This window comes from Acinonyx jubatus, chromosome B1, assembly GCF_027475565.1.
Source record: "Acinonyx jubatus isolate Ajub_Pintada_27869175 chromosome B1, VMU_Ajub_asm_v1.0, whole genome shotgun sequence".
NCBI classification, from domain to species: Eukaryota; Metazoa; Chordata; class Mammalia; order Carnivora; family Felidae; genus Acinonyx; species Acinonyx jubatus.
The window spans coordinates 108,746,740-108,763,165 of record NC_069382.1 but is presented as its reverse complement, the minus strand read 5'-3'; the positions used below and the strand labels follow the sequence as shown (position 1 = coordinate 108,763,165).

General features: G+C 34.3%; 1 protein-coding gene across 2 annotated transcripts in view; it reads left to right on the top strand.

The window, feature by feature from the left end:
* AP1AR (adaptor related protein complex 1 associated regulatory protein) overlaps positions 1 to 16,426 on the top strand; it is a 39,327-nt gene that overhangs the window by 19,660 nt on the left and 3,241 nt on the right. Inside the window, exons 2-9 of one of the 2 annotated variants that reach the window (XM_027062669.2) lie at positions 3,237 to 3,285; positions 5,094 to 5,120; positions 7,876 to 7,901; positions 10,539 to 10,635; positions 11,835 to 11,933; positions 14,192 to 14,250; positions 14,910 to 14,983; positions 16,233 to 16,361. In XM_027062669.2, coding sequence (XP_026918470.1) covers positions 3,237 to 3,285; positions 5,094 to 5,120; positions 7,876 to 7,901; positions 10,539 to 10,635; positions 11,835 to 11,933; positions 14,192 to 14,250; positions 14,910 to 14,983; positions 16,233 to 16,361 — 560 coding nt within the window. The remainder of the gene's footprint in view (positions 1 to 3,236; positions 3,286 to 5,093; positions 5,121 to 7,875; positions 7,902 to 10,538; positions 10,636 to 11,834; positions 11,934 to 14,191; positions 14,251 to 14,909; positions 14,984 to 16,232; positions 16,362 to 16,426) is intronic. The other variant, XM_027062673.2, reaches the window with a different exon arrangement.

Here is a 16,426-nt window from a genome sequence, read left to right as displayed (position 1 = left end):
ATAAATATTTATGAAATAAAAATATAAACACTTGAGGTCACATTTAATAAAACAGGTATGATTTTCCTCTCTGCAATTGTTCTACTTACCTTTCACTTGTATTATCATCTTTTTTTTTTTTTTAATGTTTATTTATTTAGTTTGGGAGAGAGACTTAGAGCATGAGCAGGGGAGGGGCAGAGGGAGGGAGACACAGAATCTGAAGCAGGCTCCAGGCTCCGAGCTGTCAGCACAGAGCCCAACGCCGGGCTTCAACTCATGAACAGCAAGATCATGACCTGAGCTGAACTCGGAGGCTTAACCGACTGAGCCACCCAGACCCCCTCACTTATATTATCATCTTTACCTAGAAGTAGGTAGTAGAGAATTGTGAAGAACCTCACTCCTTATTCTAACACAACACTTCAAGGGGCGCCTGGGCGGCTCAGTCAGTTAAGCATCTGACTTTGGCTCGGGTCATGATCTCACAGTTTGTGAGTTCGAGCCCTGGGACAGGTTCTGTGCTGACAGCTCAGAGCCTGGAGCCTGCTTCAGATTCCATGTCTCCCTCTCTCTCTGTCCCTTCCCCGCTTGCACTGTCTGTCTCTCTCTCTCTCTCCAAAATGAATAAACATTAAAATATTTTAAATAAATAAAATAACACTTCAAGGTAGAAAATCAGGGCACTTTATTACAGGAAACCCTGAAAAAGTTATATTCCAGATGTATTAGACTTTTAGGCATCCAATACTATGTAAAGATTTTAATTTAAATTTCTTTCATGTACCACTTAAGTAATGGAGAACTCTCTCAAATCTGAGATGCTACTTTCAAGCAGTTGGCTTTCTAATTACTTTAAAATGTGTATTACAATATTTCTCAACTTCTTTTTGGATAAATCCCAGGGTAAAACTCTTCTAATAAAAAATGTTGCCCCTGAGTTTGCCAAATTGAGTATTTAATCTATTAGTATAATCTTGGCATTTATGATAGTAGGAATCAATATATGTCTTTTGTGAATAAAAACATTTAAGTTTTCTTTTTAAAAACAGATTAGATTGAGACCTTTAATCTAAGTTTTCTTTTTAAAAACAGATTAGATTGAGACCTTTAATCTAATTTAAGTTTTCTTTTTAAAAACAGATTAGATTGAAGGTCTCAATCTAATCTGTTTTTAAAAAGAAAACTTAAATGTTTTTTTCACTTGTTTTGCTTTTCTTTATACCTTTCATCTTAATTGTTGTGTTTTATTTTGGTTTTAGGGTGTTTTTTTTCTATTAACTTGCTCTTTTGCCATTCTATCATATAGACTTATGTTTATTTATTAGTCAGGACTTTGACTGTGGGGACAGAAATCCAGATCAAACTATCTTAGGCAAAGGGTAGAATTTCTTATAAGGATACTAGATTTATCAAGTACTAGCAAAACCATGGGCAGAGCAGGGATGCCCCTGATCCTCAGGGATGACTTCAACACTGTCAGAACATTCTTTTGATTGGTTTCATTCCTCTTTGAAGATTTTCAGAAGCATAACTCCTAGCATCTCCCTAGAGCTCTCAGGAAGATATTATATCTCTCTGCTCAGTTTCCATATGACCCTGAACCAATCACATGAGTCTGGGGTTTGACTATGGTCTAGTTTGGTCAGAAAATCAGGGAGTTAGAGTCATGCAAAAGCACGATCATCCTCACTAAAGTTAAATGTGGACAGAAAGCACAGAAAAGAGACATTTACTACAACAGTCAGCACCTTGGACTTCTCCTAAAGTTAGGGGTGTATCTGTATATAATTGGAATAAAACACAGTGTTCTGCTATCTAATACAAGCATAGTACAATTATTTCCCTTGGTTTGGACAGTATACCACTTAGCTTTAGGTTTTGCTTCAGCAATGAAGTCACATTGATAGTCTATAATGAGATACTTAGTATTACTGAACTTTATTATTCAGTTACACCGTCACAGTAAGCCTGGAAGGAGAAGTAGATTAATCAGATATAGATTCTTCATTCAGGGAAGAGAGTGATGGTTGCAGGGAGAGAGCATACAGTACTTGAAGTACGTATCCTAATACCAGAACACAGCGCTATTCAAAGGCTCAACTCATTTCTGTTTTTGTTTGAGAAATGGGGAAAATAGAAGAATGGGAACACTACGTGCTTAGAGAATTAAGGGTATTTTGTTTGTTCTAGGTATGTTCCATAAATTATTAGATCTGTAAAATGACAATTCCAAGTCCTCTGTTTTCTATTAATTATCTCTTAATGGGCAATAAAACTGCTTTGCATCTGTTAGCAAATAAAGATTGTACTAAGAAAAATGGGACCTATGATTTCACTGTTTTTTATTCTTTATAATAGTAAAAATTTTATCATGATAATGTAGCATTCATTCCCTTTCACTAAACCTGTCTCCCTTTCACACATACATAAACACATAATACTCACAAAGCATTCTGACCTATCCTAACCCCAGGATTCTTCTCATCTTTTTAAAGGAACCTTTCTGTCCAAGGATCCATTAAAAACCCTCAGTGTGACTTTTGGTGTCTGTGGGGGCATGAAGTCCACTCCATTAATTTAAGCAGCTATAACATGAACCACATTATAAGTGAAAGTCTTATAATCTCCTGGCACTTCCAGTAGTAAAGAAGTTTGGGTGCCTCTGCCCTATACCAACTTTCATACTATAATAGAGGACAGAAACATAGTTAATAGAGTGTGGACATGTTCTTGGAGCAGATATAACAAAGGAGTTTCTTGTTTGATTACCTGTAAATTTCACTAATAGGAGCAGAAGAGAATGATTAAATTTTATATGGGCATGGAAAGAATAAAAAGTGCCTAACTTTGTATAAACGTGGATTCCATAATCCAGAGACAACCACTCTTAGCATATTGGCATATATCTTTCCAGATTTATGTTGTTTTGCATATGTTTTCGAAAATTGGAGACATACTCTTATACATTGTTTAACACATCAGTATTTTAACATACTTTCCTTGATACAATAACAATAATGAGATGAGTTTTAAAATTTAATTGTATTCTATGTAGTAAATACAATAAATTAATTTGTTATTACAGGTTGAGTAAATATTGGTGTCGGTAGAAAAATGTTGGTTGAACACTTTTAAACTCATAACTAAGTTTGAAAATCTGGGAAATGTTTTTATAGAAGTGTGTTTATGCCACTACATTGGCTCAGTTTTAGTATTGATTGTGATTTTTAAAGTTTTTCTGCTTTTCCTCCCAGATCCAAGTATTTTAGAACATGCTCAAGAGGTGAGCACTTAACTATAGAGGTAAGTAAGTCTTGAATCTGATTGGATAAAAGTCCCTTCAGGAAGGCAGAAGGGACATTTTTCTTTTCATTAAGGGCCCTAGGTTTAGTATGGACTTGTTATATTTCAATATTATTGATGCCAATGAAAAGGAAAAGAATTGGGGTGGGGAGGGGAGGGGTGAATAGGGGTGAAGTTTGCAGAAGATTACGGTCCTATTCTTCTAATAGAATTGCTATTTCTACTGAGAAGTGGTGTTTTTGTTTTTTGTCTTTTTTTTCACAGTGCACAATTCAAAGAGAGGGTACTCTTGTGCAGTTACAACGGCTCAGTAGGCAGTGATTCTAGACATAGATGATTGGCCTGCCCCAGTAAAGAAGTACAGCAGGATCAAAGCAGAAAGCTGACTTTAAGCAACTCCACAGGATGAATCACTGAGTTTCTTATTCTTTGTGTGTAAAATATAATAATAGAATCTATTCAGTCCCTGCTATGTCCCACCTACTCCACCATAGTTTATAAATGTCATCACACATAATTCTTAATGTAGTTCTGCTGAATGGGTGGCAGTCATCCCATTTTATGGATGAGAATGAGAGGCTTAGACAGGTGAAGAAGTTGGGCTTTGTTACAGCCCATAAATGGCAGAACCTAAATCCAGTCCAAAACTGCCTGGCTTCAAAGGTTGAACACTGTACGTCACTGCCTTCTATATTAAATAAGGAAGCAAGTAAACCAGAAATTAGTTTTTTAAAAAAATCACAAACCAAAAAACAAACAAACAAAAAGTTCAAGATAATAATTTTAAACAATTTTAAGTCACTTCTTTAAAAAAATTTTTTTTTGAAAAAAAAAATTCTTTTTTTGAACGTTTATTATTGAGAGACAGAGAGAAACAGAGCATGAGCATGGAAGGGGCAGAGAGAGGAGAAGACACAGAATCCAAAGCGGGCTCCAGGCTCTGAGCTGTTAGCACAGAGTAGGGCTCAAACTCACAAACCGCGAGATCATGACCTAAGCCGAAGTCAGACACTTAACCGACTGAGCCATCCAGGTGCCCCAAGTCACTTCTTTAAATTCTTGTCATTCTAAACCTTGTAAATGCATTGTTTTCTTGATTTTAATCATGTTAATATTTAATAATAAATAATGTTAACAATAAAACTTTTTTCTTTTGGTGGTTATCAAATTATTTATAGTTTGAAGTTCAAATATTTTAGTAATACGATTTAGTAGTAATGACTTTCATTTAGTCATTGGATATGATACTGTTCATCACATCATCAACAAATTGTTTACTTTCCTGTCTGTAGAAAGACAGACACTATATTTGAGAGCAGTGACTACCATTTGGTAGATTTTCAGTAAACAGTTAATGAATAGATGAATAAATATAAACATTCTAAGATAAATTCTTATCTGGGTATCTTTTAAGGCCCTGTTTCTTGAGTAAATTCTACTTCTTATGACATTATTTTTTTTTTTAATTCAAGTGGAAAATTCTGGTAGTATGGGTTTAAAACACCCATATGAAATAATTCAGGTGAAATAGTTTATAAGTTTTAAAAAGTTCCTGATTTATGAAGAAAATTGCTATAATTCTCCTTTTTCTTTTTCATATAAATCATAAATAACAGTATATACTTATCTTGGCTATCTTGTAGGACTGTTGAATATATCAAATGAACTAGTGTATAAAGGGACACATGACTCAAATATGTTAAAAGTATAAAGGTATATTATTTTTGAAGTGAAAAAGTGACAATTTTTTATGAGGTATGTACCTTAGAAAAATATCCCCCCTAACACTTGCTTTCTTGTTCTTTCAGTTTGAGAATCTAGTCGAAAGTGATGAAGTAAGTATTTCCACAGTAGTGCAAAACCCATATTTGTTCTCATGAATCATCGCATTAATCCTAGGTTTTATTTAAAAACTTTTTATTTTACTGTCTTTCAGGATTATTATTTTTTTGGTTTTTATTTTTACTTCTTAGTCCCTAATTATGTCCTTTTACCAATTTATATTAGCATATCATTCAGAATTTTACCATGTGTAACATATATAATACTATATATATGGTATATTACATATAGTTTTATATGTTGGTTTCATGTATTTTATATATATAAATATATATCATATTTTAAAGCATGCTATAGAACTCAAGGAACTTTAAAAAGGATATTTCTAACCTCTTGCCATTAGGTAGGTAAAATTCTTCAACAACCCAAGGTAGATCCATTCTTTAACCATAGTTTTCATAGATTTCTGAGGGTAGAATTTATACATGCCCATTCTATAATCACTTTCTGACTTTAGCCATTGTCTTTTTTATCAGTTATTCTTTTTGTTGACTTTTTGCATTTCATCTCATCTAAAACTTAAATTTAAGATGCATTCGAAGTACAGAAGTGTGAAAATATGAAAAAAGTACAGTGTAGAATTAATGAACTGTGGTGTATACTTCTTATGCACTGGTTATAGTTAGAAGAGCTTTAGATCGTGAGCTAAACTTCAGTTTCACTAAACTAATTATATGAGTTTGTGCAAGTTACTAAACCTCCCTTGGGCAAACTTTATACAACTCTAAAATGAGTTCTACTATAAGAACACTGAGAGCTCTGACCTTTTATCACTTTTTGTTGCTAAGGAAAAAGGAAAATGTATCAAACTAAATTTAAATTATCCTTTAGCCCAACATTTCCCAGTGTGTATGGAATACTAGTTTCAGAATGTAAATTAACATGGTAAAGGTTCTGAGAAGAACTGTTAAGAGAACTGTTAAGAAAATTGCTTGAACCTATTCAACTCAGCATTTCCCAAATTAATTTGGGTATGATTCCTTTTTTCAGATAATAATACATATTTCTTATCCTCTGATAGAACACATTTGGGAAACTAGCATAGCCTTTGTTTCCCAGTAAAATTTCTCCCAAATACATTTATGTTTCATAGAACCTAGTTTCTTTCCCATTTCAAGTGATTTTAATTCCATGTTATTTTTAAAGATAAGTGTAAGCAAACACTTTACATAATATTTTTAAAGTTTCTAAACTCTAGAAGTGCTAAATGTAAGAGTCCTTTCAACCTTTATTGCATCATACTGCTTTTCAAAAGAATGTGGTTCCATGTGTTTTCCTAAGATACTTTTTGTTTGGTTGAGTTTTTTGTTTGCTTTTGTTTTTCCTAACTGGTCTTCTCCCCTTCTGTGTCATGTTTTGTGTTTGGTTTAGTTGAACATCACCCTGTTTTGTGGTGCTGTTTCTTATCAGCATCTGTTTCCTGTTGTTATTTGGCCATATATGTTAACTATCACATGTGAATAGCTTAAGTGTGTAAGAAAGATGCATAAATTCAAATCAGTTTTGTAAGTAGTTCTGGTTTACTTTGGAGGAAAAAAAAAACTACAGGTAATTTCATAACCGTGTGAAGAAAAAAACAAAAACAATTCATTCTCATCATTTGTGGTAGTTATGTCCTATAAAGTTGCCGTAAATGCTGAATTATTGAATACCAACTGGAAATTACTCTTAGGAAAAATGGAGAGTTAGATTCCTGTAAGCTTCTAGCCACAACATTTTCATCACCCAATCAGTAAATTACCTTGTTTTAGATTTCTGTTTTACACCTTATTTTAATATATATTACTGATTCATTAACATTGAACTCATGGCCAACAGCATTGTAAGTCATGTCTGAACAGAAGCCTAGCCAACACACACATTTTTTCCATAAGGCTTGCCACAGTCTTCATGTGACTAGGAATATTAGACAGCACTTCAGCACCATACAGTGAAATCACCAACAATACACAAACAGGCAAAAAACATGGCACTCGGTAGACTGTAAAGAGGACAGTAGGAGAACTGAAACAAGAAGGCAGAGCATCGCTATGTTCTACCTCAACTGGGAAGGTACATGTCGAGCAACTCCAAGTTTTTTGCTGCTCTGTGAAAGTCTGTTCATGATGACAAAAGTGCAGGGGTTATTAGTTTTTTTGTTAAAATACATTTTAGCCTTATAGGTAAATTTGCAAATGTGGAATCTACAAAGTATGAAGATCAACTGTAAATGAAGAGGGCATAGAAAGTTTATTGTCTAGTACCATCCTGACCCCAGAAGTTCATTTGGTATAGAATATATATTTGTTAGAAAAAGTTAAGAGGGGCGCCTGGGTGGCTCAGTCGTTGGGCGTCCGACTTCGGCTCAGGTCATGATCTCGCGGTTCATGAGTTAGAGCCGCGCGTCGGGCTGTGTGCTGACAGCTCGGAGCCTGGAGCCTGCTTCGGATTCTGTGTCTCCCTCTCTCTCTGACCCTCCCCCGTTCATGCTGTCTCTCCCTGTCTCAAAAATAAATAAACATTAAAAAAAAAAAAAGTTAAGAAATGTCCAATAATTAGTTAATATAAATTAAGCTAAATATTTAATTTTGCTTTTGAGAAATAGTAAAATTTTAAAGCTTTTTGTTTAAAACACTCTTAATAATAAAATTTGTTTACATGATAAAAATAGATACGCAGAAAATACTTTGATTAAATAAAAAATTTGTTGAATTGCCTCGCATAGAATTCATCTAGTGAAATTTCTTTAATTGTTTAATTTTTATACAGGGGGAAAGTCCAGGAAGCAGTCATAGGTAAGTAAAGCTTTTTTTTTTTTTTTTTTTTTAATATAATGTCTGTGTGAATCATAAGAAGCTCCCTAAGAAGCGAGGCTCTGTCATTTGCTTGCTTTGAGGGATTGAACAGTTTACATTTTAGGACCTTAGTTTTCTCTTTCTGTAAGATTGAGACAAATAATAATGCCTCAAACTGTTGCTTTGAACATTAAGGAATTGAATGTACATGATGGCCTAGTGCTCTTCTATTGAACCTAAGTCGTGTATATTGTAGTTTTTAATAAACTATTTAATATTAATAATTACATTTCCTTGAATTTTTAAAATGTGATCGCCCTTTTTCTTCCTCATGACATTCTAAAGTTTGTTTTACTAATAAGGTTAACTAGAACCTTGATACTTCAATTTGTTTAAAGATTCTCTTTAGATTCTTCCTGAGCTACTTGAAAAAGAACCATCTGTCTTTAACTCAAGAGTTCTTAATATCAAGAGAATATTTTCATATACTGTTTCATATTTTGAATGAATGTTCTTTATCTTTTTTAGTTTAGCAAACATTAGGCAACTATCATGTGGCACTATACGAGGCACTGGGATTAAAAAATCAAACATGGTTCTCTCCATTAGAAGAAAGAATATCCTGGTCTAGGAGGTAGTTTGTGTAGATGACTAATTTCAACATAAGATGGGGAAAGAGATTAATTAGCAGTTATAAAACACGCAGGGAAGATGCAGGAGAGACCCTTTGCCTAAAATGTGTGAGAAGAGGTGTGTTGTGGTAGACTTCTTTAAGATGACACTTAAGTCAATCCTGGGAGTGTTGGCTAGTGATGACTATCCAGAGGAGGAGAGCATTCCAGACAGAAGAAATTGCACGAACAAAGGGGGTTGACAGGAAAGAGTTACAAGAGAATTTGGTGGAGGGATGGATATGTTTGTATCTTCCTTTGTGTTGAAGTTATATTGAGTGTATACAGTTGTCAAAACTCTTAAGTGAAATAACACTTGAAATGTGTATTTTATGTGAGACCTCAAAAGAAAACTTAAAAAAAAAGCCCCAGGCAGAAGTTAGGGCTAGAGGAACAGAAGTAGGAGACATTACCTTATACTGATGGTTAAAACCGTGATCATTATCAAGATCACCAACCCGAGGTTGGGACCAGGAGGAAGTGGGTTGGTTGGAGTGTGTGGAGAGAGAGCAACGGTCTGAGAACTGAATAGGCAAACACTAGAAGAGGATTCTGAAGACAACCAAGACTCAGTGGGCAAAAACAATTAAAAGAACATGGTGGACATAATCTGTCTTTATCTCATTTCCCTTGTGTGTATCATCTCTGTCTCTACCTGCTAATGTTGATGTGAGGATTGAAATTAAGTAATATACATAAAGTACATTTAAGAGAACCTGATACAAATTAAGTGCTAGATGTGCTATCAGTGTACATTTAGTTTCATGAATTTTGGCTGAAATGGGAAGGAGAGGGAGCAGTAACTAGAAATAAATATAGGTAAAATGAAGGTTTTTCCTTCTTCTTTTTTTTTCTTCCTTCCCTCTTCCCTTCACATGGAAGAAAGGTAAAGACAGATAAAAAGTAGGGTGAAGCTGAAAGAGAGGTGCTAATTAATAGGCAATGTCCCAGGGAATGCCTTGGAGTGGGGGAGGGAGGGTGGCATCCATGTCAAATGAATCAAGAGTAGAAGTATAGCAGATGACCTTGAACAAGTTAAGGAATGCCAGCTCTTCAGAGGATTGAGGGAAGAATAGAGAGGATAGACTTAAGTAAGAGGTGAGGTGGCAAGAAGCTGAAGGAGTTGCTGGTTGATATCCTCATATCTCAGAGTGGGGTGAAGTTAACTTCTGAGAGAAAAGAGTTTAAATGCGGAACTTAAGGAGTACTTGAAGATTTGAAGTATAGGTTAAGATGTGAGAGGTAGTTGATCATGTCTAAGAAAAGGGTTATTGCTAGGGACTGAGAACCAGATAGGTGTTAGATTTTCTTTAGCAGCTCTCAGGAGAAAGGGCTAATCATGGAAGTGATCCAAGGTCAGAAAGTAAGCTGGGTGAATATGGTATTATGATAGGAATGCAAGAAGGTGTGTATGTTGGTAAGAAAGTACTTCAAATTTGCCATGGTGTCCACATTGGTTGTATGTGAAGTATGGCCAGGTAATCAGCATAGGTTGACGAGGAGAAAAGGGAAGGATCAAGGGCCTATGGTGACCAGACTGACTGATTGGCCAGGATAAATCGGGAGGGTATCGGGTATGAGAGTTAAGAGTCCTAGAATGAATGGTAAGAGGGCTATCAAAGCATAGCTTTATGCTTTATGGTGAATATTTTGGAATATGGTCAGATGGCTGAAGCAGAGCCAAAGTGAAGGTAAATGGAGTCCACATATCTTAGAAGTGGTTGTAGTGCTAAAAAATAATCTGAGAATATATCATCCTATTCAACATATATACCAAATTATAGCAAGTGTTAGAATGTATGCCTTTTTACTCTTAACAATTGAAATTATAGCATCAAATTGCTTTAATATGTTTTGGACAGTAAAATTTTAGTATTTCTCTGGTTTATGAGTTTTTTATTTGGACTTGAACTCATCAGAAGTATTTTTTCTTTTCTTTCTTTTTCTCCCTCATTTTTCTCTGTAGACCTCTTACTGAGGAAGAAATTGTTAACCTAAGAGAGAGGCATTATGATTCTATTGCTGAAAAACAGAAAGATCTTGATATGAAAATTCAAAAAGAGGTAAATAGTCTTTTATGTTGCTTAAGTATGTGTTCTCATAAAGCTTCAGTTTATAGTATGGAGAAAGTTGTCATTAATATAGGGCATATGAACAGTCACTGAACCTATATTTAAATATTATACAGATGAAAATTATTTAAAAGTAAGAGAAGAACAAAAAGTAAAAGAATAATGTTCCAGTCTATTATAGTTTCTTTTATTTTGATTTAATTGATCAGAAATCATATGCTGCCAAAAATGAAGATAATACATTCTTCTAAAAAATAACATCTTAATTCACAAGTAGAGACTCTGACAAGATACATGTATTTTTGTGTTTAAAACCAACTTTTAAAAACTACTCTGTTTCACAATAAGTATTTTTTAAGTCTTTTTGTTTGTCTTGGATTTATTTATTCTTAGTAAGTGAACCATAAACTATAATCCTAAATGTTGTATTTATTTTAATGTGTTGATGGAAATGGCCTATAATTATAGTTTTGCTAATCAGTAAGTGGAATTAGTCATATTCTGTTATACATTTAAGAACAGTTTGTTTAGTACCAATTACTGATTTCAACAGCATTAATTTAAGCTATGCAAATAGATGTATGTTAATATTAGGCTAAAGAAAAAAATCATTGAAATTTGATTTTTAAATTTGGTTTGACATGCAATGAATTATCACTAAAGCAGTTTGGATGCTATTAGGAATAGCAAGAATTTAAATTTGAAACTAATTGCTGAATAGCTTGGTGGTAATAAAATTCTGGACACATGTGCATCAATGAGACATGAACTTTGTGAAAGCTTACTTCACTTTGATAGATGGTGGTATGATTGGCCTTAGTTTAAAGACCTTGGACTCAGGAGAGCCAAAACCATTAAACTAGTCAGAGTGATAGGCATTGGAACAATTGTTGAGCATGAAGATCACTATATATTCTAAAGAAACAATTTTGTATTTCTGCAAATTAAATGCTACTACTTCATAATTCAGTTTCTAAAGAGTTCTATAATATCTTTGATATCATTTGAATTATTTTGTAAGAGGAGAAATTGAAATGAGAAATCACAGAAATTTCAATTCTGTTATGCTTTATAGAAGTCATTCATTTTTTTAATAATTTATTTTTAATTTTACAAACAAACATTTTATTTTTAGAGCAGTCAGACAGGTTCTGGTTTTTGTTAATCCTTATTGTTTTGTTCATGTACAGTTAGCCTTACAAGAAGAGAAGTTAAGACTAGAAGAAGAAGCTTTATACGCTGCACAGCGTGAAGCAGCCAGGGCAGCAAAGCAGCGAAAGCTCTTGGAGGTGAGGGGAAAAGACCCCAACATATGTCAGGGCTGCTCATCTCCTGATTTTCTCTGACAAATCTCAGTTGAGACTTCTTCCACCCCCCAGAATCAAGGGCTTCTTGTTTAACAGCAAATGTATTTATGCATATATTCTTAGGAATTTTCATTTTTATTTTCTAGTTTATTTATTTTGAGAGAGAGAGCGCACAAGCAGGGGAGGGGCAGAGAGAGAGAGACAGACAGAATCCCAAGCAGGCTCTGCACCGTCAGCACAGAAGCTCCATGCAGGGCTTCATCCCACAAACTGTGAGATCTTGACCTGAGCTGAAATCAACAGTCGGATGCTTAACCGAGCCACCCAGGCTCCCCCATTCTTAGGAATTTTAAAGGCAAATTAGTTCGTCTTTAACAACTAGGAATAGCATCAAATAATTTCTACAGCACTTTTTAGTTTACTTTTGTGAGTATTTTTTAGACCAATTCGTTGAACTGCTAGAATTTCTTCTGCTTCTTTGAATCTGGTAAGCTAGGCAGTTTGCCTCATCTTCAGATATTGTATATTTCTCATCTTTACTCTTGTGTCTTTGGGAGACTGGGAGTTTGAGTCTTGAGAAATCTTTGGCATATTATCAGAGAAGGCAACAGATTTATTATATCTCACCATGCTGTATGCTAATATGGCATTACTGTAATTGCCAGACCACTATTAATAACAGGCATTTATGGAGCCCTGACTAAGTGTCAGGAAGTGTTTTAATTAGTTTACATGTTTTACCTTGTTTAATACTGACAACAATCCTAGGAGATAGGTAGCATTTTCAGTCCTCATTTTATAGATGAGGAAACCAGGGGACAGAGATGTTAAGTAACTTGCTTGAGATCCTGCAGTTAATAAATGGTAGAGCCGCAGTTCAAAGCACAGCAGTGCTTGGTCAGTTATCCTACTTAGCATCTTCCTCCATATTTTGCCTGTGTGAACTCTGTGCTGTAATATTAACTGAAGTAGTACAAAGATCATGTCACATAAGAATTATTGTAACAGAGAAACTGAAAAATCATGTGTCATATTGCCATGAATTTATATGTGACCAGTGCCCTTTCTCTCTTTCTTTGTCTCTATCTCTCTTCCCCCTCCCCTCCCGTTTTTATTAAATTGTTTCAGCAGATTAATTAGATTATGTGGGAGAATGGGTTTTTTTTTTTTGGTTTTGTTTTTGTTTTTCAATATATTCTAACTTGTGAAAAAGGTTAAAAATTAACTCACCTACTAGGAAATAAAAATATTTTTCTGGCTATACTTTAGATAACTCTTCTTACTATAATAAAATCTCTACTGCTCACCTTTTAAAGACAAAAGCATTCCATATGCAGCCTCTATTTGGGTTCTCTGAGTTTTCCAGAAACACATAATAGTCTGTACAACATACACTGGCACACAAACATACACAGATATATGCAAATCCATTCGATTTTCAATAGCATTATGAGTGTGTTAGGGCAGTAATATAGCCATCTGTAATTTACAGATAAACAGAAAGTAGAGAACATGCCAGGGATGCACAGCTAATAAGCGTCAGAACCCTAACTCTTTTTTTCCTCCAAAGTTTATCTATTTTTGAGAGAGAGAGAGAGAGAGAGAGAGAAAATCCCAAGCAGGCTCCGCACTGTCAGTGCAAAGTCCAATGCAGAGCTCGATCTCACAAACCCTGACATCATGACCTGAGCCAAAATCAGGAGTCAGATGGTTAACTGAGCCGCCCAAGCACCACTTTTTTTTTTTTTTTTAAAGTTTATCAAAGCCCTAACTCTTGACAGGTTTTCTAAATCCTTTGTTTTTATTATTTCTGAGTCAGCTTAGCCAGGTCTTCTAGATCTTTTGTTTTATTGCTATTTATTTCAGCCAAAATAGAACTTCATCCACTGTTTTAACTATTTTTTTCTTACCCCTCATCCTTCCAGTTATTATAAGTTCTTGGGTATAATAAGAATGTTGAGTACACCAATATATACCTGTTTTAAAAGTTATTTTTAATAACACTGTAAATATTCTGAGCCCTCAAGGATTATACAAGGATAGAGATTCTATCCATAAATAAGAGGATATAGAAATGAACAGTGATACATTTTTTTTAAAAACAACTTCAATGGAATAACTTTTTAAGTTTTTTTTTTTTTAGGAACTAGGAAAAAATTACCTTTTGGTGTTACATGAAAGATTTTTTTAAAATATAACTTTACAACAGAGTGATTTTGTATTGCATTATGTTTCCAAAGCAAGAAAGGCAGAGAGTTGTGCAGCGATACCATCCTTCGAACAATGGAGAATATCAAAGGTAAACAGTGAAACATAATACTTCCCTTTGTAGTAGAAAATGTTATTTCCAAAGAGAACACAGTTCAGCTCTGGATATTTGTATACATACTATGTTTATGTGTTCCCTAAAAAATAGAGACACTGCTTTGTAAAAAGACTGAGAACATTTGCTTTCTTTACACTGGAAAGTGCTCATTATTTATTTAAATTAATTTCATTGTGTTTTTAAGAGTGGTCATATCTTCCATATAGAAAATAATGCAGTAACAGACCAAATGCCTTTGGATAAATTGCTTATGCCTTGCTAGATTGTGTTTTCCTTAGCACCCCTCTTTTTCTTATAACAAAGTTTATGTATGATTGTTTTTTAGAACACACATTCCAAAGTTGTATTTTCCACTCATTCAAAGAACCTTGTTCGTGCTTCATTATTATAAATTATAAAAATGGGCTTATGACTAAACTTTGACTTCAAGATTAACCAAAATCTTATTATTTTCAAGTTATTGCTAGCATTAAGAAAATTAGGACCTATTTTCATTAGGTAATTCTAATTGTATAGTAATTATAAATTTGTGTGGGATAGACCCTCAAACTAAAATGCCTTCATTAGCATAAGCATGCATTTTGTTGCATCTACTATGAATATATTAAAAAATTCTTTTACTTTTATTACAGTTCAGGACCAGAAGATGACTTTGAATCTTGTTTAAGAAATGTAAAGTCACAGTATGAAGTTTTTCGAAGTAGTAGTAAGTCTTTTAAAATATATGCATACATTTTAATTTTACTTAATGCCACAACAAACAGGTAAATGGAGATCCTGACTCTCATTCTAGAGAAGAACTTCCTGCCCTTTAAAATTGTATTTCCCAGATATATCAATTAACTAGTTCTGTATTACACATTTGTATCTTTCCTTTTCAAAAGGGAATTGGAGCAAAGAAAAATCTCAGGGTATTACTGTAGATCTGGATGGAGAGTCAAGCACATGTTTTTCTATTTCTACTCTGGTCCTACCTCTCCATCTCCCAGAAGAAGGGAAGATGGGAATAAGTAGTTACAAAAGTATACTCATTTTAGCTATTACAAATTAATTAAAGACTAAATGTTTTAAACATTAAAAAGATTAAGATTAAAATGTTTTTCTCTAAGTTTCAAAAGTTGGAACCCCAAAAGCAGTTCCTCTTGAAAACATGGACTGATTTTCATTTTTATTTGTTAATTTATTTTTTTGTCCCTCTTTATAATTGGCTATTAAAAATATTACCTAGAGTTTATTGTATTGGAAAAGTTTATATAATTCATTTATTTATTTAAACGTTTATTTTTTTTTAATTTTTTTTAAATTTTTTTTTTAAACGTTTATTTATTTTTGAGACAGAGACAGAGCATGAACAGGGGAGGGGCAGAGAGAGAGGGAGACACAGAATCTGAAACAGGCTCCAGGCTCTAGGCTCTGAGCTGTCAGCACAGAGCCCGACGCGGGGCTCGAACTCACGGCCCGTGAGATCATGACCTGAGCCGAAGTCGGACGCTTAACCGACCAAGCCACCCAGGCGCCCCTATGTTTATTTATTTTTGAGACAGAGAGAGACAGAGCATGAATGGGGGAGGGTCAGAGAGAGGGAGACACAGAATCTGAAACAGGCTCCAGGCTCTGAGCTGTCAGCACAGAGCCCCACGCAGGGCTCGAACACACGGACCATGAGATCATGACCTGAGCTGAAGTCCGCCGCTCAACCGACTGAGCCACCCAGGCGCCCCTATATAATTCATTTCAATTTGCATGTTTATCACGCTACATGGTAAAAAAATAAAAAGAAAGAAAGGGGAAAAGCCTTATATTGTTCCCAATAGAAACGTAACCAATGTGATGATTTCAATAATTGTTTCTTATGATGTTAAAAGTGATAATACTTGGAGAAAGGTAATATTACAAAATAAATGGTTGTGATAAAAGAATATAAATGACCACATTATATTTAATGTATATTCTAGGACTCTCATCAGATGCCACAGTTTTGACACCAAATACAGAAAGCAGTTGTGATTTAATGACCAAAACTAAATCAACCAGTGGAAATGATGACAGCACTTCCCTAGATCTAGAGTGGGAAGATGAAGAAGGTATTTTATATTCACAATTATACCTGAAAATTTTAATCTGTGTTAAATTATAGAAATCTACTTGG